Here is a 25,608-nt window from a genome sequence, read left to right as displayed (position 1 = left end):
TGTGCAATGGAAAGATTCCATGGATGTTACAGGTTCTCAATGGAACCATCAATGCAAATAAAGAACCTTTATTTAAAAAAAAAAAAAAAAAAGAAGAAGTATTTGTGGAATGGAAAGATTCCATGGATGTTAAATATTCTTCATGGAACTATCAATGCCAATAAAGCACCTTTATTTATTTATTTTATTTTTTAAAAAGCAACATTTGTGCAATGAAAAGATTCCTTGGATGTTAAAGGTTCTTCATGGAACCATCAATGCAAATAAAGAACCTTTATATTAAAAAAAAAAAAAAAAAAATCTTTGTGGAATGGAAAGATTCCAAGATGTTAAAGGTGCTTCATGGAACCTTCAATGGCAAAAAAATAACCTTTATTTTGTTTAAAAAAAGAAACATTTGTGGAATGGAAAAAATTCATGGATCTTAAAGGTTCTTAATGGAACCATCAATGTCACTAAAGAACTTTTATTTAAAAAAAAGAAACATTTGTGGAATGGAAAGGTTCAATGGATGTTAAAGGTTCTTCATGGAATCATCAACACCAATGAACACTTTTAAAAATAATGTTTTTTTTTATTGGCATTGATGGTTGTATGATGAACCTTGAACATACAAATGCAGAAAAGGTTATTTATAGTGCAAAAAAAAAATTCTTTAGATTTTTAAATGGTTCTTCAAAATGGTTCTTTTAAGAACTGTTCACTGAAAGGTTCTTTGGGGAACCAAAATGGTTCTTTGGTGGCATCAAGAACACCCATTTGGAGCCTTTAGTTTTAAGAATGAAGTACCTTTATTTCTGAAAAAAAAAACATTTGTGGATTTCAAAGATTCCATGAATGTTAAAGGTTCTTCATGGAACCATAAATTCCAAAAGTTCTTTTTCTGCATCCGTTTTCATGAAGAACCTTTACCATCCAGCCTTTCTATTGCACAAAAGGTTCTTTATAAAGGAAACAGTTCTTTAGATTTTTAAAATGTTCTTAACACTAGGAAAAAACAGTTCTTTTAAGAACTGTTCACTGAAAGGTTCTTTGGAGAACCAAAACTGGTTCTTCTCTATGGCCTCACTGCGAAAACCCCTTTTTGAAACCTTTATTTTTAAAAGCGAAGAACTTTCATTCTTAGGAGTGCAGAGTGCTTTTACTTCTCACAAACAGATTGCTCAATAATCTTGTCTTTATACTTTAATCTGCTGTCACAGCTGCTTTTTAATTATGGAGAAAGAACGTAAATTTGTGTGAGTGTGTTTGGTTTTAGTATCAGTTACACCTTGTTTTGGCTTGATGGTTGAACTGTTAAACATGATGCAACAAGTTAATTACCACTGAATTGCACTAGTGTATGTGCTTATCGAGTTTCATTTGAAGGTCACTCAAAACAGGTCAAAGACCACTTGAGTTAAACAGTTAAAAATTTCATTAAAACTTTAATTGACTCAAATCGTCTTATAGGCCTCAGGATTGTCCAGCAACTGTCCCTGAAGTTCTGTTGTGTCTTAAAAGCACTACATTGTTATTTGTGATGCAGTAACTGAATTATAGCTGGATCTGTTTGAAATTGAGTCTGTGTGAAATTTAGATCCAGTTAAAGTCAAAGGGCAATTAGTCAATCCATACTAAGGGTTTAGCACAGAAATAGCAAGTGTACACTAATGACATTTGATTCGTCATTAGCACTTATCAAAGCCTTCAGTGCCAAATATTGTTGCAAAATATTTCAGTTGTTCACTTTGGAAATAAGCGAAATAAGCCAGAAATTATTTTTAAAAATTCAAGTGTTAATGCTGATTATTAGCTTTAGGTCAAGCTAAATGTAGGTTTTCTTACTATAAACACAAATTTGGTCTGCTACCAAATGTTGGTTTGATTGAAGAAAAATATTTGTTTTATTTTCCTTGCAATAATGTATAAGGGTTGAATAGTTTGACAAATGCAGTCAATGCTTCAGTTTAAAGAAATCAATTATTGACTTAACATTTGTAATAGAAGTAAAATCATCCAGTAACAGTACTTTTTAATAGTTAAAAGATTGTACTGCCATGAATTCATTGTTAAAATGATGTTTGTTTTAAGATGTTAGTGTTAGATTCAGTCAGGAAGACCAAGACAGGCCAAAATTAACATTTTAACGGACAACTTTCCCAGCTGGGTGTTAGTTAAGCACTAACAGATATATGATAAACATATCTAATAGTTCTCACAACAAAATCACGTTATTTTGTTCCACTAATGTGTGACGTGCGGTATTCATATTCTTGTTTTCTAGTCATTCATTTGCCCGACACGAAGTGGTATTTACACACAGGCCTCTGAATATAAATAATCTGTTTTGAATATAAATAACACGGTATTCTTTGAGTTGTATCGTAATTACGCTTGATTTTACACACAAGGAGTAACATACCTGTACATAGGTTGCCTTATATCGATATCTGTGGTAAAAATGCTGTTAATTTAGAAATGTTTTATGTTCCTTAGAAAAAAGGACTGCTCGTCAGGTTGTCGTTCCTCTCTCCCTCAGGGTGAAATTGGTAGACGCAACGGAAATACAGACAAATTAGCGCGAAATCTTACTATACGAACACAGTAGCGGTTTATTATAAACGAGCTGTTTATCCTTTTATACAAAGTTAAGATAAACGGTCTAATTTTTAAATTATGCTCTACTAGAAGCTGTTTATGGTGAAAGGAAAGATCTCTATTCAAGTCGACTGCACTCACTATAGTCTTTGCCGCCATCTTACGGACACCGTACACAGATTTTCCTGAAGATGTCCGTTTGTTGATTAATTTGCACGTCGTAAAGTTTTTTCATTTACTATTATGAATTTGATGTTTTAATACAGTTCATTATCTTCTACAGTCAAACCAAAAACTATTTAGACACCAGATAAAATTTCTTGACCACTTTTAGTGGGTGCAGGACGCTATAATTCATTAATGTAAGTGAGGATAGTAAAATAAACTGTCATGTTATACCCAAAAATTCTTCATAAAGTGGACTACCAGTAAAACTGATAAAAATCTGGGACCAGAAATTATTCAGACACTTTGACCTCTGACCATGTTTTGCTGAAGTTTTTTTCTTTAATTGCAAATGCTACCTTTTTACGCCACAGACTGAACAAAATTAAGCATTGGTTGGTAATTGGTCAAGAAAGTATTGATAGTTGTGTAAATATTGTCATACTAACAGCTGTCTGAATATTTTTGGTTGATTGTAATCTATTACATACCCTAATATCAAAGTTATCTGACATAATCAAGATAAATTTGTTCTGACACAGTTTAACTCTGACTTCTTGTCATATTTTATTACCATTTTGTAAACTATAGTGAATAAACTGATAATGTGTGAAATGATGGTGTCTGAATACATTTTGGTTTTACTGTATATGGTTTATTATAAAAGCAGATAGCTTTAATAAAGTTGACGAGTCACAGAAACCAACTTTAGTTTAATAAGTAATAAATGACAACAAAAAGTCTAAAATAAAGCACTTTATTATTTCATTTCAATACGCTTATGAAAAATAATGAATATGTAAATATATTAATCCAGAGGCAAAATACAAACAGTTTTAAAGTTACTTTCTTATTAAGCTTAAATCCCTGCATTATTGTATAAGATTCAGTCACATGTGAGGAGAAAACATTTGACCATTTAGACTTCGAAATCCTCAAGTTCTAGTTTTAATGCATTCATGACACAAAAAAGACTTAATTAAATACACAGAATATAAAAGTTTTATAAAATGGTTAAATAAAGATAATAACAAAAAAGGCTGTTCACTTAAACACCATGACCTCACAAAAAAAAACTTGGCAAACTTTTTCTTGCAAATTACAATTTTCTGCCATTGTACTCATGCTAGAGCTAATCCTGCAAATCAACCACACAAGCGCTCTGTGTATCAATACACAGTTTTAAGGCAGGAATGGAAACTGTCAAAGTAAAACATACACACTAGATAAAACATTCATATTTACAGCAGTAAAAAAAAAACTCTGTTCTCATGTCACTGTAGATGTAGCTGGGTTATTTCGGGCACAATTATCCTCTTGTCCACAGTCAACGTCTTCACACTCACATTGTCGCTGTGGGAAAAAAAGGATGTAATGATGTAAATCATTTTAATATTTAGAAAAGAAAAACATGGGAAATAATACTATGTAACATTTGATCTTGGGTGTAATACATTTTTAAAATACAACAATATAATGATGTCAAAATAGCATTTAGCAGTGAGTTGCATTCAAACCTTGATGTTGGTTTTGAGCATGTGCTCTGACAGCTCTGTGATCTGCTCTTTAGCCTGAGACTCCACAGCGGCCTCATGTGGCAGCTGCAACATGAAAAACCTCTTTATAGGGTTTGTAAACCCATTTTGAAAGCAATTCAATGGCCTTAATTATGCAGTTGAAGTCAAAAGTTTACATACGCCTTGCAGAGTCTGCAAAATGTACCAAAATAAGAGGGATCATACAAAATCCATGTTATGATACACAGCTTTTACTGCTTGCTTTTTCAGAAAAATCCTTTGGTTTTTCAGCAGTTTTGTGTATTTGAACCCTTTCCAACAATGACTGATATGGCGTTATAATTGTGCCTAAATGATTTGCATACGCGGGGTAAGAGTTGCGTAAATGTACATAAGACTAAGCGTAAATTTAATTTGCATGCGCAAGAGAAGCTTTGTAAAGGTGTAAATCGCGTTTCAAGCGTAAGAAAAAATAATTTGCAGCATTTTACTGTTACTCGTTCATGTGTTGTGAAACTGCAGCTTCAAGCTAATGCAAAATAAATATGATCTGCATTCTTCCAATTTCCATTTCTCCACGCTTACACTTTTGGCACGTTGTTTTCGCCAAAATACGGTCAAAAGTACTGCAAGCCTGTGAACAGTGATTTGCACACGAAAACACTTTAAAGAACTGCAAAACGTATTGACTGCGTAGAACCAGTCTGTATGTGTAAAAACAAACTGTTGCAAATGTCTAAATGGCTTGTTGTGTATGTAAGGCAAAACGTTGCCGTAATAATCTGATATGTACAGCTCCGTCTTTATCTGCGCTTACACTTTCGGCACGATTCTCTCATTCACTGAGTTTTGCGAGCGTGAGAGAGAGGGCGGGTCCACTACCTTCTTGTAGCCAATCAAATGAGGCTCTCGCGAATTCTCCATTTACTCTTATCTGATTGGTTCAGTAAACACAGAACACACCAAAACAGTTATCTGTATTTAGTCAGGATCGTTCTCTCTGCCGGTGAAATGGTAATTTAATGTACATACATAAAATAGTAAATAAATAAATAACAATTGACTTTAAGTTGTGTATCATTAAGCTGTGTGTTCATAATGAATTTCGAGCTGTATAGTATCCTTTTTAAGGCTAAATATGATATATTAGTTCATTGTAATATTGTAATTTTGATAATAATTGCAGATGGCCTAGTATTTGCACTATGCACATGCATAATTTCACCTGTCTACTGATCAGGGACGATTCAATTTTTTATACAAAAATTTGGTTCAATATAATAATTGAACTAACAGTAATATTTTGTCACTTTAACATGTTGTAATTTAAGGGGATATTTATTAAATGTTTATCTCTAACTTATTCGCCATTTATTATCTGTAATACCATTGTGTAAACACTAGATGGCTGTCGTTGCTGTGTGTAGTCCGGTGACGCATTGCTGCCACACATTTTACACTGAAATCTGTTTAATAACGAGATGTCATGTTATGTTACGTTACGTTAAAACAACATCTTTTCTCGTAATAAAATGTAAAAACGACATTTATTATTATTTTGTTTTATTTGAAAAGTGGACAAACGAAAATTAAGCTTAAAATTAAGATTTTTCGTATTTTTTGTTTCTGAACTTCTCGGGTCGGCTGCACTGGCGCGATCCCACACTGTGATAACAGGAAGGAAATATAAATGTCTGCTTTATTTTATGTACCTCCACAATAATAACAAAACGGTACAAATTGCTTTTGTATTGCGACTTTCTGTCGCACCTTGTTATGTCAAGCCTATAGACAGCTTGAAAGGTCTACTTCAGTAAAACAATTGAAAACAAATTTGTGTTTATTTAATTCATATAAATCCAACAAGAGGTACAGTCTAATGGTCTAATGGTACACAACTTATAAAGTATCATGTTTTTATCAAGTTGTTTTTATTTATATTTTTATGTATGTGTACATTAAAATACCATTTCACCGGCAGAGAGAACGATCCTTACTAAATACAGATAACTGTTTTGGTGTGTTCTGTGTTTACTGAACCAATCAGATAAGAGTAAATAGAGAGTGAGTGAGAGAATCGTGCCAAAAGTGTAAGCGCAGATAAAAGAAAGACGGAGCTGTACATATCGGATTATTACGGCAACGTTTTGCCTTACATACACAACAAGCCATTTAGACATTTGCAACAGTTTGTTTTCACACATACAGATTGGTTCTACACAGTCAAAACGTTTTGCAGTTCTTTAAACTGTTGTTTTCATGTGCAAATCACTGTTCACAGGCTTGCAGTACCTTATTTTGGCGAAAACAACGTGCCAAAAGTGTAAGTGTGGAGAAATGGAAGTTGAAAGAATGCAGATCATATTTATTTTGCATTAGCTTGAAGCTGCAGTTTCACAATACATGACCTAGTAACAGTAAAATGCTGCAAATGATTTTTTCTTACGCTTGAAACGCGATTTACACCTTTACAAAGCTTCTCTTGCGCATGCAAATTTAATTTACGCTTACAGTCTTATGTACACTTACACAACTCTTACCCCGCGTATGCAAATCATTTAGGCACAATTATAACGCCATAGACTGACATCGTTTCACACTGAGGACAACTGAGGGACACATATTCAATTATTATAGAAGCTTCAAATGTTCACTGACACTCCAGAAGAAGAAAAAAATATGCATCAAGAGCCGGGGGTGAAAACTTTTTGAATATGAAGATCAGGGCAAAGTTAACTTATTTTGACTTCTGAGAAACATGCAAGTAGCTTCTGAAGGGCAGTACTTAAAAAATGTACCCATCTTAATTCGGTTCAAAAGTTTATACCCCTGGCTCTTAATGCATTGTTTTTCCTTCTGAAGCATCAGTGAGCGTTTGAACTTTCTGTAATATTTGCATATGAGTCCCTCAGTTGTCCTCTCTGTGAAAAGATGGATCTCAAAATCATACAGTCATTGTTGGAAGGGGTTCACATACACAAAAATGCTGAAAAACCAAAGAATTTGTGGGACCTGAAGGATTTTTCTGAAGAACAGCAGGCAGTTTTAACTGTTCAGGACAAACAAGGGACTCATGAACAACTATCACTAAACAAAAAACACAACTGTGGATCATTCAGGTGACAACACAGTATTAAGAATCAAGCGTATGTAAACTTTTGAACAGGGTTGTTTTTATAAATTCAACTATTATTTTCTTTCAACTTGTGAAAATCTTTTATCTGAAATGTCTTATTCAGGTCAGTACTAAATAAAAAACTAACATCCATTTTGTATGATCCTTCTTATTTTGGTAAAATAATTGCACCTTGCAGAATTTGCAAAATGGTATGTAAACTTTTGACTTCAACTGTATATAAGACAAGTGCAATTAGCCAGGACAGGCTTACCAGGACAAGAGGTGCTCTGAAGAGGAAGCTGAAGGGGTAGTTTAGGAGGTTGAGGCAGGAGGTAGAGTATATATCCGCATAGCGCAGTAACTGACTGGCAAAGAGGGTTTTCGTGGAACCACAGCGCAAAAGACTGCCCATTTTCCCATAGCACAAATCCATGCCGTACGTCACCATCTGAAACACAAATTTAAAAACTTTATAATAGCAGTTCCACTAGTTTAGAAATGAGTTCACTTCTTACAGTTTACTCAGCCCCATTTCATCCAAGATGTTCATGTCTTTCTTTCTTCAGTCGAAAAGAAATGAAGGATTTTGAGAAAAACATTCCAGGATTTTTCTCCATATAGTGGACTTCGATGGTGATCAGTGGGTTGAAGGTCCAAATTACAGTTTCAATGCAGCTTCAAAGAGCTCTACACGATCCCAGCTGAGGAATAAGGGCCTTATCTAGCGAAACAACCTGCTTTTTTTAAATACACATGTATTTTCCGGTTGAAAAAGGTAGGGTAGGGTGAAAAACTCCATCTTATTTTCTCCTCCAGCTTCCAAATCATCCAACATCATTGATTGACCTTTTTTTGTTTGACTTTTTTTTTGCACGTTGGCTTTGTAAACACTTCCACCTACGTTCCGGCTTTCAACGTGATTACGTAATGTGTGAAGTCAAGCTAGAAAATGACCAAACGTTTTGCTAGATAAGACTCTTATTCCTCGACTGGGATCATGTAGAGCCCTTTGAAGATGCATAGAAACTGCAATTTAGACCTTCAAGCCGCTGATCCCCATTGAAATCCACTATATGGAGTCCACTATCCTGAAATGTTTTCCTCAAAAACCTTCATTTCTTTTCGGCTAAAGAAAGAAAGACATGAACATCTTGGATGACATGAGTAAATTATGAGGAAATTATCATTCTGGAAGTGAACTAATCCTTTAGGGGACAACTATAGATCATGTAGATGTAAAAACATCACAGTATGAAGTCACAGATGTGAGATGATCCTAAGAGCTCACCTGTATCCTGTTCTGAATTGCACTAATATCTGGGCACTCTTGACTTCCGCTGTCCAAATGCCTGATGGGATTGGATGAGAGGTAAGATGAAAAGTTCATTCAGTGTTGTCTTTCGTTTATGCACGATTAAGATTATGCTTTTCATAAATACCCTGAAGAAACTTCATGAAGAGACAATAATGTCTTCAAATATATACAGGAACCGCAGTGCTCTAGCACCATCTACTGATCATGCCAAGTATTGCACGTAATGCTGCAATGTGAGACAAAGTCATACTCACTGATACAGTTCTGCAAGGAAGATGTCAAGATGTTTCAACTCCTCAAACATACCTGTAAAGATACATGAGAGTATTTTGAGTCATTCTTTACCGTAAGACCTTCGTTCATCTTCAGAACACAAATGAAGATATTTTTGATGAAATCCGAGAGCTTTCTGACCCTGCATAGACAGCAACACAACTGTAACATTCAAGGCCCAGAAAGGTAGTAAAGACATTGTTAAAATAGTCCATGTGACATCAGTGGTCCAACTGTAATTTTATGAAGCTAAGAGAATACTTTTTGTGCGCAAAAACAAAAATAAAGTCAACAATTTGTCTTCAACGTGTGTTCATGGGAGTACTGTGACACATGCATGGACTATTTTAACAATGTCCTTACAATCTTTCTGGACCTTGAACATGTCAGTTGCGTTGCTGCGGATTTCATCAAAATATCTTCATTTGTGTTCTGAAGATGAAGGTTACAGGTTTGGAATGAGGGTGAGGAATGACAAAATTTTCATTTTTGGGTGAGCTATCCCTTTAAAGGTATTTTTATTTAGATGAGCACACACTCACTGGTTTTGTCGGCCCACACGTGCAGCTCCTTCACGAGCTCGGGAACCACCAGGAAAGTCTTCCAGCCTTGCCGTTTCTTTGACTTGAGAATATCGCCAAAGATGTGATCGCCCACGTAGAGGATGTCTTTGCCCCTAACATCCAGCAAATCACAGACAATATCAGAAGATCCTAAGAAAGGGGTTGAACAAGGATAACTGACATAAGCCAAAGGAGTGCCTTCACGCAAGCCTAGCGAACAGATTCTGATGAGAAGAATATCTGAGTACCTCCAGAATACACTGTCCCATGCTGAAGGTCTCCGGTGTATGTGCCAATGCGCAGCTTCCCAGTGTCCTACAACAGGAGAATGATGAGATGTAAGCACAGTCCAAACGTGGGCAAGATGTTTCCTGATATTTCATTAAACTCAAAGTGACTCAATGTTTATGAAACAATACAGTGTGCAATGTTACTTATATACTACTGTTCAGCATTTGGGTTGTTGTTGTTTTTTTTAAAACAAGGCTGCATTTATTTGATTAAAAATGCAGTATTATTGTTTCAAACATCAAACTTTTCAATGGTAATGTGTCATAAAAATAATTGACAAAAATATTAAGTTAAAAATCAATAAATGTCTAGGTTTCATGTTACCCCACACAGCACGAAGATGTTTATTTTATCATAAAATAACAGTTATAATAATTTATGTCATTTTAGGCCATATTTTTGCCATATATCAACTATAACATCTTTTCTTGGACAAAATTTATTTTTTTATTTTATTTTATTTTTTCAAAAATGTTTACTTACCTCAAACTTTTAAATGGTAATGTGTCATAAAAATTATTTATAAAAATATTAAGAATAATCATTAAAATCATTAAATATATATATATATATATATATATATATATATATATATATATATATATATATATATAAAACAAAGATTTTTTTATCATAAAATAACATTTTATAATATAATATAATATAACAATAATTTATCTTATTTTAGACCTTTAGATCTTTTTTTATGGCATGCAATACAATTATATCATCTTTTCTTGGACAACATTGTGTTTTATTGTTTTTTATTTTATTTTTTTTGTACTTACCTTACTTTTGAATGGTGATTTGACATAAAAAATAATTCACAAAAATATTAAGAATCAAAAATTATTAAATGTCTAGGTTTCATGTTACAACACACAGCATAAAGACTATTTTTTATCATAAAATATAATTTTATAATATATTGTGATATAAAAATTTTCATTATAAATCATTTTAGACCATTTTTATGGCATATATCAACTATATCACCTTTTCTTGGACAAAATCTTTTTTATTTTATTATTTATTTTATATAATTCTTTCAAAAACGTGTACTTACTTGTGTCATAAAAATAATTCACAAAAATATTAGGAATCCAAAATCATTAAATGTCTAGGCTTCTTTTTTTAATCATAAAATAAGATTTTATAATATACTGTAATATAACATAATTTCTATTATTTTAGACCAATTTTATGGCATATATCAACTATATCATCTTTTCTTGGACAACATTTTTTTAATTATTTATTTTATTATTATTTTATTTTATTTGTTCAAAAGAATGTACATACCTCAAACTTTTGAATGGTAATGTGTCAAAAAATAATTCACAAAAATATCATGAATCAAAAATCATTAAATGTCTAGGTTTCATGTTACAACACACAGCATAATTCTTTTTATCATAAAATAAAATGTTATAATATAACAATAATTTATCGTATTTTAGACCATTTTCCTGGCATATATGAACTATATCATCTTTTCTTGGACAACATTTTATTTATTTATTTTAGTATTATTTTATTTTATTTGTTCAAAAGATGTTACTTACCTCAAACGTTTGAATGGTAATGTGTCAAAAAATAATTATAATGAAAATTATTCAATGTCTAGGCCTCATGTTACAACACACAGGATAAAGATTATTTTTGTAATCATAAAATAACATTTTATAATATAATATAATATAATATATAATGTAATAATTTCTATCATTTTAGACCATTTTTAGATTTTATTGTTACTGAAAACAAACCTTTTTAATTCAATACAAAGAGAAATGGGTAGAAACAGACTTCATCCAAGTCTACTGTTTGAAAATATTGTCTTTTTTTTGTGGTATTGAGATAAAATAGGGTCTAGACATGTTCTTGGAAGGCTTCAGATTCAGCCATATTGTTATATACATTGTTATATCAGGTCTAGTAGTTTTTTACATCAAACACCTGAATACATGCTTTATTTACAAGAGAGTAAAGCTTATACTGTATATTTGTAGCAGTACACTCGATACTCACCGTGTCTACCTGTCGTAACACTGTCCCCCCTGCAAAAAACATGGGCTTCCTCGTGTCCACCACCACCAGATCAAAGTACGAGCGCCACGGTTTCTTGGGGTTCTAGACAACAAAATGATCTTTATGTGTGCGATCGTAAACAGTCACAAGCAATTTCTTAGTAAATTCTAAACACAGTTTTTTGTGTCAATCACAGAGTGATGGTGCTGCATGCTCACCCTAGAGCCGGACGGAAAATCCAGTAAGTATTTCATAATAGCCTAATTTGGGGAAAGATGTAAAACAGTGTCATTAAAATGGAATTATGAATATTAATGACAGCAGGCAATGATATGCAGCCTGTCAGTGGCAGTTTAAATTATTTCTAGGGGTCTGGCGCTCTCCTTACCTCGGTGTAATTGAAGTCGCTGTTGGTGGCCAGAAACACTTTGGCGACCTCTTTGATGCGGCTCAGAAACACTGGAAGACGAGGCTAAACAAAATATGTATATGAATGAGTCTTTTGGCACCTACAAAGACCTATAATCATATAGTATTAATTACAATTCGCATACAAGATTTTCTCTCAGGCCACTTACATCTTTAATCACATATTTGTCCAGGTTCTTCAGTGTTCTTTCCTTCAGAGTTCCCTACAGGGCAAAAATTACTGATGACTTGAAAGTCTCTTAACATCCTAATTGAAATCACTAAGCGGTCTAAATGTATTTATATCTTCTATGGAAGGTGTAGGACCATGAAATGTTCGTCCGAGGGCTACGATAGGCTATCCTACCCGCCTGTCAGAATATGTATTTGCATACACTCTTAAAAATAAAGGTGCTTCTCGATGCCATAGAAGAGCCTTTTTTGTCTAAATGGTTCTATAAAGAACCTTTAACATCTGAGCTGTCCTGTTTCACAATGATTTTCTGTAGCGAAAGAAGGTTCTTCAGATTATAAAAATGTAAGATGGTTCTTTTAAAGAGCCTTTGACTGAATGGTTCTTTGTGGAACCAAAAATGGTTCTATGGCATCGCTGTGAAGAACCTTTTAGATCACCTTTATTTGTAAGTGTACCTAATATCATAAAATTAAATTACCGTGTCGTGAAGGTAATCCATGGCGTCCCTCACGTCCTGAAACATGCTTCTGTGTGACATGAACAAGTCACCGTGTTTGAACCCTTTCTTCCAACTACAAGGGAGAGAAATAGTGAGCGAGACGGTTTCAAATGAACTCAACAGGGATAGCAGCTTTTTAAGGACACTAAATGATCTTGCACAACATGCTTTCTGTCTTCTGATTGACAGTTTATACTTTTTTAGCAAGTAAAAGGCCCTTGCTGGCACTTGCTGGATTGAAGCAACTTTCCCCCACAATAAAATCTACAGAGCTTTATTATAAAACTAAGCAATTAATTTTTACTAATATGTGACCCTGGACCACAAAACCAGTCTTAAGTCGCTGGGGTATATTTGTAGCAATAGCCAAAAATACATAGTATGGGTCAAAATGATTGATTTTTCTTTTATGCCAAAAATCATTAGGAAATTAAGTAAAGATCATGTTCCATTAAGATTTTTTGTAAAATTCCTACTATAAATATATCAAAATGTAATTTTTGATTTGTAATATGCATTGTTAAGAACTTAATTTGGACAACTTTAAATGTGATTTTCTCAGTATTTTGATTTTGCACCCTCAGATTCCAGATTTTCAAATAGATGTATCTCGGCCAAATATTGTCCCATCATAACAAACCATACATCAATAGAAAGCTTATTTATTGAGCTTTCATATGATGTATATATCTCAGTTTTGTAAAATTTAACCTTATGACTGGTTTTGTGGTCCAGGGTCACATATATATTACCGGGATAAACAGGGCAACTTTTGTTTATGTAAGCAGTCTGCTGTACTGTTTTAAGATATGATTTACATTACAAGCTATTAAAATGTCACCATACTTTTTGCCATATAAACAACAATATCTGCTCAGTTTGTGGCTGAGGTGTTTTTACTCCTTGAGTCATGAGCTCCATATTCTCACTAATCATACTAAAAAAAAGGTTATTACGACTTTTTATCTCACAACTTTTTTTTCCCTCAGAACTGCATGATATAAACTTACTTAAAGTCAGAATTTTTGCACTTGCAATTTATAAAGTCCAATTTTGAGGGGGGAAAAGACTGAAATGTTTGAGAAAAAAGTCTGAATTGCAAGTGCATTTTTTTTATTTCTCTGAATTGCGAGTTTATATCACAATTCTTACTTTATAACTCAATTTTGAGTTTATGATCTCACAATTTTGAGGGAAAAAACGAAATAAACTCACAATTTAGAGAAAAAAAAGTCAGAATTTAGAGTTTATATCCTGCAGTTTGGACTTTATAACTTGCAATTGCATCTTTACATCACGCAATTCTTTGAAAAACCATCAGGATGCAAGTAAAAAATCTGAATTGCGAGACATAAACACTCAATTGAGTGAAAAAAAAACTGAGAAATTATCTAGCAATTCTGACTTTATAACTTGCAATTGCGTCAGAATTGCGATATAATATCACAATTGAGAGAAAAATGTCAGAATTGTGAGATAAAAAAGTAAGAATTGAGAGTTTATATCACACAGTTCTGACTTTATATCTTGCAATTCTAACTTTATAACTTGCAATTGCGTCAGAATTGCGATATAATATCACAATTGAGAGAAAAATGTCAGAATTGTGAGATAAAAACTCGCAATTGAGAGAAAAAAGTAAGAATTGAGAGTTTATATCACACAGTTCTGACTTTATATCTTGCAATTCTGACTTTATTAGAGCAACTCTGAGAAAAAACATCAGAATTGTAAGAAAAAAAGTCTGAGAAATTATCTTGTGATTCTGACTTTATAATTCGCGATTGCGACTTTATGTCACGCAATTCTGAGAAAAACCATCAGAATTAAGAAAAAAATTCAGAATTGCAAGATTTAAACAGAATTGAGAGAAAAGTCTGAATTGAGAAATTATATCTTACAATTCTGACTTTTTAACTCGTAATTCTGACTTTATATCACGCAATTCTGAGAAAAACCTTCAGAATTAAGATAAAAATTCAGAATTGCAAGATTTAAACGGAATTGAGAGAAAAGTCCGGATTGAGAAATTATATCTTACAATTCTGACTTTTTAACTCGTAATTCTGACTTTATATCACGCAATTCTGAGAAAAACCTTCAGAATTGTAAGAAAAAAATTCAGAGATAAACTTGCAATTGAGAAAAGAGTAAGAATTGAGAAATATCTCAGTTTTATACTTTATAACTTTATAAATTGCGAGGTTATATCTCATACTTCAGACTATTTTCTTGCAATTCTCGCAGTCAGTTTTTCTCAGAATTGTAAGATACAAAAGTCGCAATTACCTTTTTAAAAATGATTTATTCAGTGGCACAAACGGGCTTCCATAGGTATCTAATGTGTTGGGTTTTACCGTCTGCCGTGCGAACAGAAATCACAAAGGTTTATTGATATCGCTAGCTGTAAGCATAGGCAAGATTAATAGTGATGTTTGCTTTAGCAAACACTGCTAATTATGAATATTACTCTCATGTCTGTGTAACAGTGAAGCTGTAAAAGAGCCATAACTCTTGTAATTAAACAATAATTCACTCACTTTTTGTATCTGGAGCTTTTGGTGTAGAAGTCAACCAGGCACGCATAAAGATACGTCTCTGAGAAAAGGAGAGGGACAAATCATGTTAACACACTCATTATCCTTTCACTCGACCATTTACATATGTCGCTGTCATTGTACCTGGTAGATTGAAGAGCGTGTTGAGGATGTAAAAGCGGTCAGTGTCATCTCTCTGAATGAACTTGTTTGGATAATACTCATCAACCTGCCCACTGCAAACAGAGACGCATCTTAATGAGAATAACAGCAGGTGAATAAGCTTCCTAACACACAATTTATGTATAAAAGCATTTGAAACACATCTGAAAGCTTGTGACAGAGCAATAACAGTCTGCCACTGAGCTGGCCAGCTAATATATCACAGCAGCCAGAGTTGAGAGTGTGCTAACAACTACTGTTCTCAAACAACTGATCCCTTGCTAAATAAAACTATGCCCACAATACCCCACGTCGGGTGTCGTCTGATGAAACACTATACATTATGCTGTCTTATACATGAGGACGCTCACAATGCTGATCCATGTCCTCATTATTAAAAATAATAATAAAAACAAAGATGGGTTTCAATCCTTATGCAGCTACTGTTCTTAAATTTGTGTGAATATGAATCTATAAATCTGGTGGTGTGTTTTAAATGGAGAATTATGTGAAATATGTGGGTATAAACCATAAGTCAATGATCCAGTTACACCTGTTCTCAACCCTCTTTCATCAGTCTAAGAAACCTATACCAACAAACTAACAGCAAAATCTAGACTCCATAACTCTCTTGTATGGCAGGTGTTGGATATAAATATACTACTATATGAGTTCATCATCTGTGTTACAGCTCAAAAATACATTTTGGAACTAAAACAATTCAAAGTAGGGGTTAACACTTTTTCTTCTTAACCCTGTTGTTCATCCACCTCACAAGGTCAAATTAAATGTTTTATGATATATATATATATATATATATATATATATATATATATATATATGTACACACTCAATCTGTTGAACTGTAGTTTACACACACACACACACACACACACACACACATATATATATATATATATAGGTAAACTACAGTTCAGATTGAGTGTGTACATTTTGTATGTTTTTTTTAAATTGTCTTATGCTTACCTAGGCTGCATTTCAAATAATGCAGTAAAAACTTTAACATTGTGAAATATTATTACTATTAAATATCTATTTTCTATTTATATATATATATATAAAATCTAATTACCCCATGATTTACTCAACCTTGAATGATCCTAAGTGTATATGACTTTCTTCTTTCAGACAAATACAATTGGAGTTACATTAAAAAAATTCCTGGCTCCTCCAAGCTTTATAATGGCAGTAAATGGGTGTTGAGATTTGAAGTCCAATAAAGTGCATCGATCCATCATAAAAAGTACTCCACATGGCAATGAGAATCGATGCGTTAGTGTAAGTAAAATATCCATATTTAAAACTTGATAAATGGCAATCTCTAGTTTCTGCTTACTCTCTGACTTTTTTCTTTATATCTTTATATTAGTTTAGATCTCGGAATTCTGATGCTTTACTGGCAATTCTGACTTTTTCTCTCAACTGTGAGTTTACATCTCGGAATTCTGACTTTTTTCTTGCATCGCAAATTTACATCTTTTTTCTTGTATTCCGAGTTTACATCTCGGAATTCTGACTTTTTTTTAAATTGCGAGTTTACATCTCGGAAATATGACTTTTTTTCTTGCAATTGCCAGTTTACATCTTGGAATTCTAACTTTTTCCTTGCATTCCAAGTTTATATCTCAGAATTCTGACTTTTTTTTTCTTGAAATTGTGAGTTTACATCTTGGAATTCTGACTTTTTTTCTTGTATTCCAAGTTTACATCTCGGAATTTTGACTTTTTTTCTTGCAATTGCGAGTTTACATCTTGGAATTCTGATTTTTTTTCTTGTATTCCAAGTTTACATCTCGGAATTCTGACTTTTTTTAAATTGTGAGTTTACATCTCGGAAATATGACTTTTTTTCTTGAAATTTCGAGTTTGCATCTCAGAATTCTGACTTTTATTCTTGCAATTGCAAATTTATATCTCAGAATTCTGACTTTTTTCTTGCAATTGCTAGTTTACATCTCGGAATTCTGACATGTATTTTTGCAATTTCTAGTTTACATCTTGAAATTCTGAATATGTTCTTGCATTGCAAGTTTACATCTTGGAATTCTGACTTTTTTTTCCTGCATTCTGAGTTTACATCTTGGAAATCTGACTTTTTTCTTGCAATTGCGAGTTTACATCTCGGAACTCTGACTTTTTCTCACAATTGTGAGTTTACATCTCAGAATTCTGACTTTTTTCTCGCAAATTCTGACTTTTTTCCGCAATTCTGACTTCTTCTGTGCAATTGCTGAATTCTGACTTTTTTCTTGCAATTGCGAGTTTACATATCAGAATTCGGACTTTTTCCGCGCAATTGCGAGTGTACATCTCGGAATTCTGGCTATTTTCTTGCAATTCTGACTTTTTTCTCACAATTCAGACTTGTGAGTTTACATCTCAGAATTCAGAATTTTTTCTCGTAATTTTTTTTTTTTTTTTTTTTTTGCAATTGTGAGTTTACATATTGGATTTCTGACTTTTTCTCAAAATTCGGAGAAAAAATTTAGTATTATGAGTTTATATCATTTAAGCTAGAGATTTCAGTTTATAAAGTTTAAAATATGGATATTTTTCTTACACAAACACATCGATTCACTTCAGAAGGCCCTTATTACCCTTTATTATGATGGATGGATGCACTTTATAGGTATTCAAAATCTCATTCACCCAACAGCCATTTACTTCCATTTTAAAGCTTGGAAGAGCTAGGACAATTTTTAATTAAAGTAAATCAAGTAAATCATGGGGTAATTTTCAGTTTTGGTTGGACTATCCCTTTAAATATTTAAGCTTGTTGAATTTGTGTAAAAACTGAAAGCATTAACTATAATTAAGTAAGTTTAAAGTATAATTTACAATTTTTCTCAATTTCTAAACATTTAACTGTTGCGAACTGAGGTGAAAATCTGCTTTTCACATTTTCATAGGGCACACACAAATGTCTAGGTGTATTGCTCTTTGTTAGCAGATGAGTCAACACATCCAAAAGAACTTGTTTTCAATTATGACTTGATCTTTAAGCTTGTATTGTTTTGATTAAAGAAACCACTGATTAATTTTTAATGAATCTCTTCATCTGATTCACAAATTGTCTGAATGATTTGTTCATGAATCAGAGTAATTAAGTTTAGGCTAACTATTGCTTTAATAAGTGCAATAATAAGACCTTCAGTGCATTAAATTGTGATATTCAAAACTAAATGCCTTGCTCAACTGTGCTAGTCTCTCTTGATCTGTTTTTAACAGCTCTTGACCCTGCTGTTCCTTCACATTCGGTTTATTGGTTTTCAACTTGGCTCTCTTCAATGTTTTGTCCCACGCAGCACTCTACTTTGTTGAAATCTTCTGTTGTCAGAGAAAGGTTGAGGGGGCATTTGCGAGCAAACTCTCACTCAATACACCACAATGAATCGTCTCACTCACCCTCTCAGGTACTCAAAGCCGTGAGTGCACACCAGGATGTTTCCATTGGAGTCTATTTTCAACAGGTTACCAAACGTGGTATCATACACCAGGCCTCTGGAGAGAAGAGGAGAGAGAGAGAGAACGTTTGAAAGATCCAGAGTCTGGAAGCATTCAGACAAGTGAATAATTTATAGCAAAATATGGCTCTCCTAGGAGTTAAAACAAGAGTTCATTCATATTTATTTCCCCCCAGCAGTATCATTGAGCAGTCTGCATTTGGTATTCAGCCTGTTTTAATAATGACCTCAAGCGACCTTTATGTGTTTTTTTGTATGGTTGCTCACAAAGTCTCTCATGAATGGTTTATAATAGGCTCAAAAGCCACTACAAACTGACTTCCAAATGAAAATGAAGTGGACTAAGTGTCCACTTAAAGTATACCATCTTCATATCTCCAATTCATATTTACAACCTGATCTCATGACGAAAACATACCTGTGGTAACCTTTCCAAAAGACCTATAATAATTCTTCTTTTAAATTCTTTTAAATACCCCAAACTTGTGATCAGTAGTGTATATATCATGTTAATATGTTAAACTGATAATATATAGTAATAACGATTAGTCATTTTAAATGCTATGAGATGTGAAAAATGTAACTATTGAAGTACAAGACATCAATTTTTGTCTAAATATAAGTCAACATAAATCAAAACGGATCACTTTTTTCTTGTCTTATTGTGCACAGTTCCTAAACGCACATTATTCCATATCAAACATCATTGTGTTCATAGTTTGATCAAAAATTAATAACTTTTTTCATTTCTGATACAACTTTCTTATTTTTCAATCCCTTCCTTCCGATCCCATCCATATCTTGATGGAAGTGACTGGATTTTGAGTTATGAATGGCATTTCACATTGACTTAAAAGCAAATGACCATAAATCAATACTCTCCTGTTACTAGTGTTACTGTAAAGTACAAAAAGTACCATATTTACTCCTACATAGCATATAATAATATCTTAAAGGTACGTTTAAGTAGTTTAAAGTACATATTAGTACCCATATTAGAATATTAAAAAAAAAGTGTACCACAGTTTTGTACCTTTTTTCTTAGACTAAAAGATGCCCATGGGCCACATTTTGGAAATCTTTGCATTATTCTTTACTTTGTTACTGTTTAAGTAATTAAATTTCAGTTTTGCCCCTTGTGATACACCATTCTAATTAAAATTAATCAAATTTAGGTGTTTTGTGATGCAGCATACACTGTCAGTCAAAAGTTTTTGGACAGTAAGATTTTAATGTTTTTTAAAGAATCATTTCTGCTCACCAAGTCTGGAAGTACAGCAAAAAACAGTAATATTTTTACTAATTATAATAACTTCTTTCTATTTGAACATATTTTAAAATGAGATTTATTCCTGTGATTTCAAAGCTGATTTTTTAGCATCATTACTACAGTCTTCAGTGTCACATGATCCTTCAGAAATCCTTCTAATATTCAGATTTGCTGCTCAAAAAGCATTTATTATTATTATTACGTTTAAAACAGCTGAGTATACTTTTTTCAGGTTTCTTTGATGAATAGAAAGTTTAAAAGAACAGCATTTATCTGAAATAGAAATCTGTTGTAACATTATAAATGTCTTTATCATCTACTGACTCTTTTGAATTGTATAGTGTATGATATTACAAAAGCTTGTCATTTCAGATAAATGTTGATCTTTAGATCTTTCTATTCATCAAAGAATCCTGAACTCAACTGTTTGAAACATTGATAACACTAATCAGCAAATCAGCATATTTGAGTGATTTCTGAAGGATCATGTGACATTGAAGACTGGAGAAATTATGCTGAAAATTTAGCTTTGTTCACAGGGATAAATGACTTTTTAAAATATATTCACATATAAAGCAGTTATTTTAAATAGTACAAATATTTCGCAATATTACTGATTTTGATGTATTTTGGATCGAATAAATGCAGGCTTAGTGAGCAGAAGAGACTTCTTTAAAAAACATTAAAATTTTACTGTTCAAAAACTTATGACTGGTAATGTTAAAAAGATAGTTCACCCAAATACTGAAAATTGTGCCATGATTTACTCACCCTCCACTTGTTTCAAACCTGTGTGAGTTTCTTTCTTCTGCTGAACACAAAAGAAGATATTCTGAAGAATGTTGGTAACTAATTAGCTGCTGCTAGCCATTGACTTCCATAGTATTTTGTTTCCATACTATGAAAGTCAATGGCTACCGGCAACCCACATTCTTCAGAATATCTTTTCTTGTGTTCAACAGAAGAGAGAAACTCACCTTTTTTGTGTGTGGGGTGGGTGAACGATCCTTTTAACCAGAATATGGATAATAGGAAAGATGTGCATGTAAACACAGTCAATGTTTTCCTTGTGCTGACACACACAGCAAGCCTCAAAAGCTTTAACCATGAGCTCACTGACCCAACATAGCCTAATCCAGACCCATTAATGTAGCAACACTTACCGCGTGGGGAAGGTAGGGTCGTAAGTATATCCCAGCAGCTCGTGCGGGTATCCGATTGACACCAGCCTGTCCCTGAGCAGCTCAAAGCCCAGGCTCTCATACTCTGGAGACTTATACACTGTTGAAAACAAGAGAGAGTCGATGTGAATGAAGCACTTCACACATAGTCTGACAGCTTGTCCCAAAGGCGCTGTAAACGTTCTCACCTGCCAGAGTGTAATCCATGTCAAAGCCATAGCACTTGATGTTTTCAAGTGTCAAACTCCGGTTCACAAAGACCCTGTGGGGAAAGACAGGAGGTTATTTTCTCTTTACTTTGATGGGTAGGTCAACACTAGCTTCATCACAGTTAATCGATTTGGTTTTATCCACAGTAACTCGCACTGGGTTTGAGTTATAATCAAACGCACAACCTCAGAGTTGTTTAGCCCCATGCTATATCAGCTGATCTACAAAAAAAAGTTATACCGCCAAAAAGAGGTCATTTACAAAATGTTTGCATTCAAACTTGTGCAGTGCTTATCACACAGTCGACACAGTTTAGGTCTGTTCTTATCAGGTCCCTCGCATATGACATCAGTCCAGCTGGTGTGAGGTAACCGCAGCTTAAAAGACGTAAAGACGCAGGGTGAAGGAACTTGCCAACTGGCACTCGCTCTTCTTGGCAGTTTTTCTATATAAGCCAGTCACGTTTTTTATATTTAGGATGGAAAGTACTGACTAAGTCATCTAAAAATAGTAAGACAATGCAATTTGATTAAATCTAGTTGTGTTTTAAATGTAAGAAGCTCAACAGTCAATTCATTCTGAATATGAGAAAGAACTGAGCTTGAAGTTGAGAAATGAGAAAAAACAGTTTTTTTTGAGTTACAGATAATAAGAAATGTGAGTTGTGGTTTTGTAACATTAAGACACTTTAAGTGTTTCAGACGTTTTACATTTGTTGATTGTCACCATTCAATGCTGTAAGAGCTGGGGGTGAAAACTTTTTGAACTTGAAGATTTGGGCAAATTTAACTTTGTCTTCTAGGAAACATGTAAGTATCTTCTGTACTAAATGAAAAAAAAAAAGATGTTTAGGCAAAATAAGAAAAAAATACACATTTTCATTCTGTTAAAAAGTTTTCAACCCTGGCTCTCAATGCATCTTGTTTCCTTCTGAAGCACCAGTGAGAATTTGAACCTTCTGTAATAGTTGCATTTAAGTCCCTCAGTTGTCCTCAGTGTGAAAAGATGGATCTGAAAATCACACAGTCATTGTTGGAAAGGGTTCAAATACACAAAAATGCTGGAAAACCAAATGCAACAAGCATTTTGTATGGTCCCTTTTACTTTGGTACTTTGGTAAAATAATTAACATTTTGCAGATTCTGCGAGGTGTATGTCAACTTTTGACTTGAACTGTAATACCTTAAAAATGCTGGGTTGAAAACAACCCAGAACTGGGTGAAATATGGACAAACCCAGTGTATGGGTTAAATGTTTAACCCAGCCTTCTGGGTAGTTTTACAAAATGAATCCAAAATTAAATAAATTGAATAAATATTATTAAATAATAAACATATTTTTAAATTCTGTATTAATAAATGTTCACAATTTAATTATCGCTGATTCCTCTAGTAATTATGCGTCTGGTTTTTAATTTACAGCCTATTTTGGGTCCATTTTAAGTCAGCCATACAGTCATTTTGAAAATATAGCCTAGTTGAGTTAAATAAAACAACCCAGTCACTGGGTTTGTCCATATTTTACCCAGTATTTTTAAGAATGTATATAGTTGAAGTCAAAAGTTTACGTACACCTTGCAGAATCTGCAAAATGTTAATTATTTTACTAAAATTAGATGGATCATAGAAAATGCATGTTATTCTTTATTTAGTTCTGACCTGAATAAGACATTTACATATAGTCTACAATAGAAAATAATAGTTGAATTTATAAAAATGTATTTAAAAAAACCCAGTTCAAAAGTTTACATACACTTGATTCTTATTAGTTGTTGTCTTGTAGTGATAGTTGTTCATGAGTCCCTTGTTTGTCCGGAACAGAAACTGTCTGCTGTTCTTCAGGATTATTTCTCAGCATTTTTGTATGATTTTGAGATCCATCTTTTCACACTGAGGACAACTGAGAGACTCATATGCAACTATTACAGAAGGTTCAAACACTCACTGATGCTCCAGAAGGAAACAAGATGCATTAAGAGCCAGGGTTGAAAACTTTTGAACAGAATGAAAATGTGTAAATTTTTCTTATTTTGCCCAATTATCTTTTTCCCATTTAGTACTGGCCTTCAGAAGCTACAGAAGATTCTTACATGTTTCACAGTTTCATTTTTAACCCCCAGCTACCTATCTATATATGTTCACTTTCTGATTATTGCTGATGCCTTCAGTAAATATGTGTCTGATTTTTAAATTACAACCTATTTGGGTTCATTTTAAGCCAGACATAGTCATTTTTAAACAAAAGCTGAGTTAAATAAACTACCCAGAAGGCTGGGTTAAACATTTAACTTAATGCTGGGTCAAAACAACCCAGTCGCTGAGTTTTTCCATATTTTACCCACTATTTTTAGAGTGTACAATAAGAGTTCACTTGCAAAAACAGGTAACTTACTATTTAACAATTTTGAAAAATCATGTTTTTCATTGTGTATTGCAATTAATCTCAATCAAACTGGAGTGTTTTTTTTATTATTAAGTAAAAATAGTAAAAAAAAATACAGCTAACAACTAACACAAAACACAAAAAACATGATAACACATAAAAACGTGATTTTTGGAAATTTGAAAAAAATAATAATAATAATAATAATCTGAAATGTGTTGAAAAAGAAATGTAGCTGCCTGATGAATAGATTTAGAAGTCTCAACAATTTTTTTTTTTAATGGGAGTCTCATTGAACTCAGGTTCAGCTGAAGATGTAAAACAGGTTTTTCATTAGTCATATCATTGTAACTTTCTTGTCATAGCTTTTGTTTGTAAACACGATTTGTTAAAGTGACAGATCATTGAAATTTTTTTTAATTAAGTTCATACATCCTTTTGTGGTCCACAGAAGAAATAAAGGTGTACATTGTTGAAACAATGTAAGGTGAGTATTTATTTGTTTATTAATTTTAGGCACTATTAGGTGAGTCCATGTCCAAGTCTTGATGGTGACAAAACAGTCAATTATCTAAAACACGTGTGACTAGTCATCCATGACTAACAAATCAAACTATTGCAAAAGAACAGAAACAATGAGCCATTTATCTTTAAATAGATAAGACTATAACCAAACAAACCGGACCAACTAACTCACTTAACACATGAATTAATAAGTAAACAAATAAACCTTTATCATTCAGCGTCCTTAGTAAATAGTAAACTATACATATACAACCCTAAACCAAACCCTAACCCTAGAGTAAATTACAATACATGAATTAAGTGTAATTACACTGTAACACCGTAAAAATAAATAACGTTAAAGGTTATTCTTTTATAAATGATTTATAGTGTTGCTATCGTTTGAAAAAGTAAATTTTGTTTAGATATTATCTGAGGCATTAATCCAGGAGTATGTGAAAGTGTGTGATGCTTTAAGTCTATAAGTCTGGAGTATCATCTTATCGTGTTATCAAACTATATGAAATGCCATTATAATAATTACAAAGTTTAAATTCTTCTCATAAAAACATCCGGTGAGCCTAATAATATTATAACTCTGAGAAGAATACGGAATAACGACGAACTGCCAAGAAGAGAGAAAACTCGCATTTGAGAGGTAAAACAAGAATAGTTTAAATAAAAACAAACAAATGAACTGAATATATGAATTAATAACACCATAAAACGTGTTATTCCCGTAAAAGTACCTGTTCTTACCTCTGATGGAGTTCTTTTTTGGCGGTGCGCGGCTCCATCGCGAGAGTGCGGTGTGTGTGCTCGCTCCCGCTGCCCAAATCACTCTTTTAAGATGAGCAGTGTGCTCTTTGCGCTTTAAACTGTACCATGATGTTGACATCACCCGAGTAAGTTTTCCTTGGG

The 25,608-nt window shown here is 33.1% G+C and overlaps 1 protein-coding gene across 1 annotated transcript; it reads right to left on the bottom strand.

The window, feature by feature from the left end:
• Window positions 1–3,486: 3,486 nt before the first annotated feature.
• nt5c2l1 (5'-nucleotidase, cytosolic II, like 1) lies at window positions 3,487–25,608 on the bottom strand. The gene is made up of 18 exons (XM_073829690.1): window positions 25,447–25,608; window positions 21,780–21,853; window positions 21,574–21,691; window positions 19,082–19,177; window positions 15,638–15,729; window positions 15,497–15,554; window positions 12,936–13,029; window positions 12,432–12,485; window positions 12,242–12,325; window positions 12,072–12,113; window positions 11,854–11,955; window positions 9,780–9,846; window positions 9,511–9,681; window positions 8,950–9,001; window positions 8,669–8,729; window positions 7,652–7,828; window positions 4,263–4,346; window positions 3,487–4,098 (listed from the first exon to the last, which is right to left on the bottom strand). Exons 1-18 carry the CDS (start codon window positions 25,482–25,484, stop codon window positions 4,015–4,017), a joined length of 1,548 nt encoding a protein of 515 aa, XP_073685791.1. The 5' UTR covers window positions 25,485–25,608; the 3' UTR covers window positions 3,487–4,014.

Source organism: Garra rufa, chromosome 23 (assembly GCF_049309525.1).
Source record: "Garra rufa chromosome 23, GarRuf1.0, whole genome shotgun sequence".
In the NCBI taxonomy this organism is placed as follows: Eukaryota; Metazoa; Chordata; class Actinopteri; order Cypriniformes; family Cyprinidae; genus Garra; species Garra rufa.
This window is presented reverse-complemented; position numbering and strand designations above follow the sequence as displayed.

Excerpts from the sequence above, each read along its gene's own strand:
- nt5c2l1 (XM_073829690.1), bottom strand. The coding sequence starts at position 25,484 with ATGGAGCCGCGCACCGCCAAAAAAGAACTCCATCAGAG. Across the intron at positions 21,692-21,779 it reads CATGGATTACACTCTGGCAG|TGTATAAGTCTCCAGAGTAT; the intron begins GTGAGAACGTTT and ends TGTTTTCAACAG. Across the intron at positions 19,178-21,573 it reads GACCCTACCTTCCCCACGCG|AGGCCTGGTGTATGATACCA; the intron begins GTAAGTGTTGCT and ends TCTTCTCTCCAG.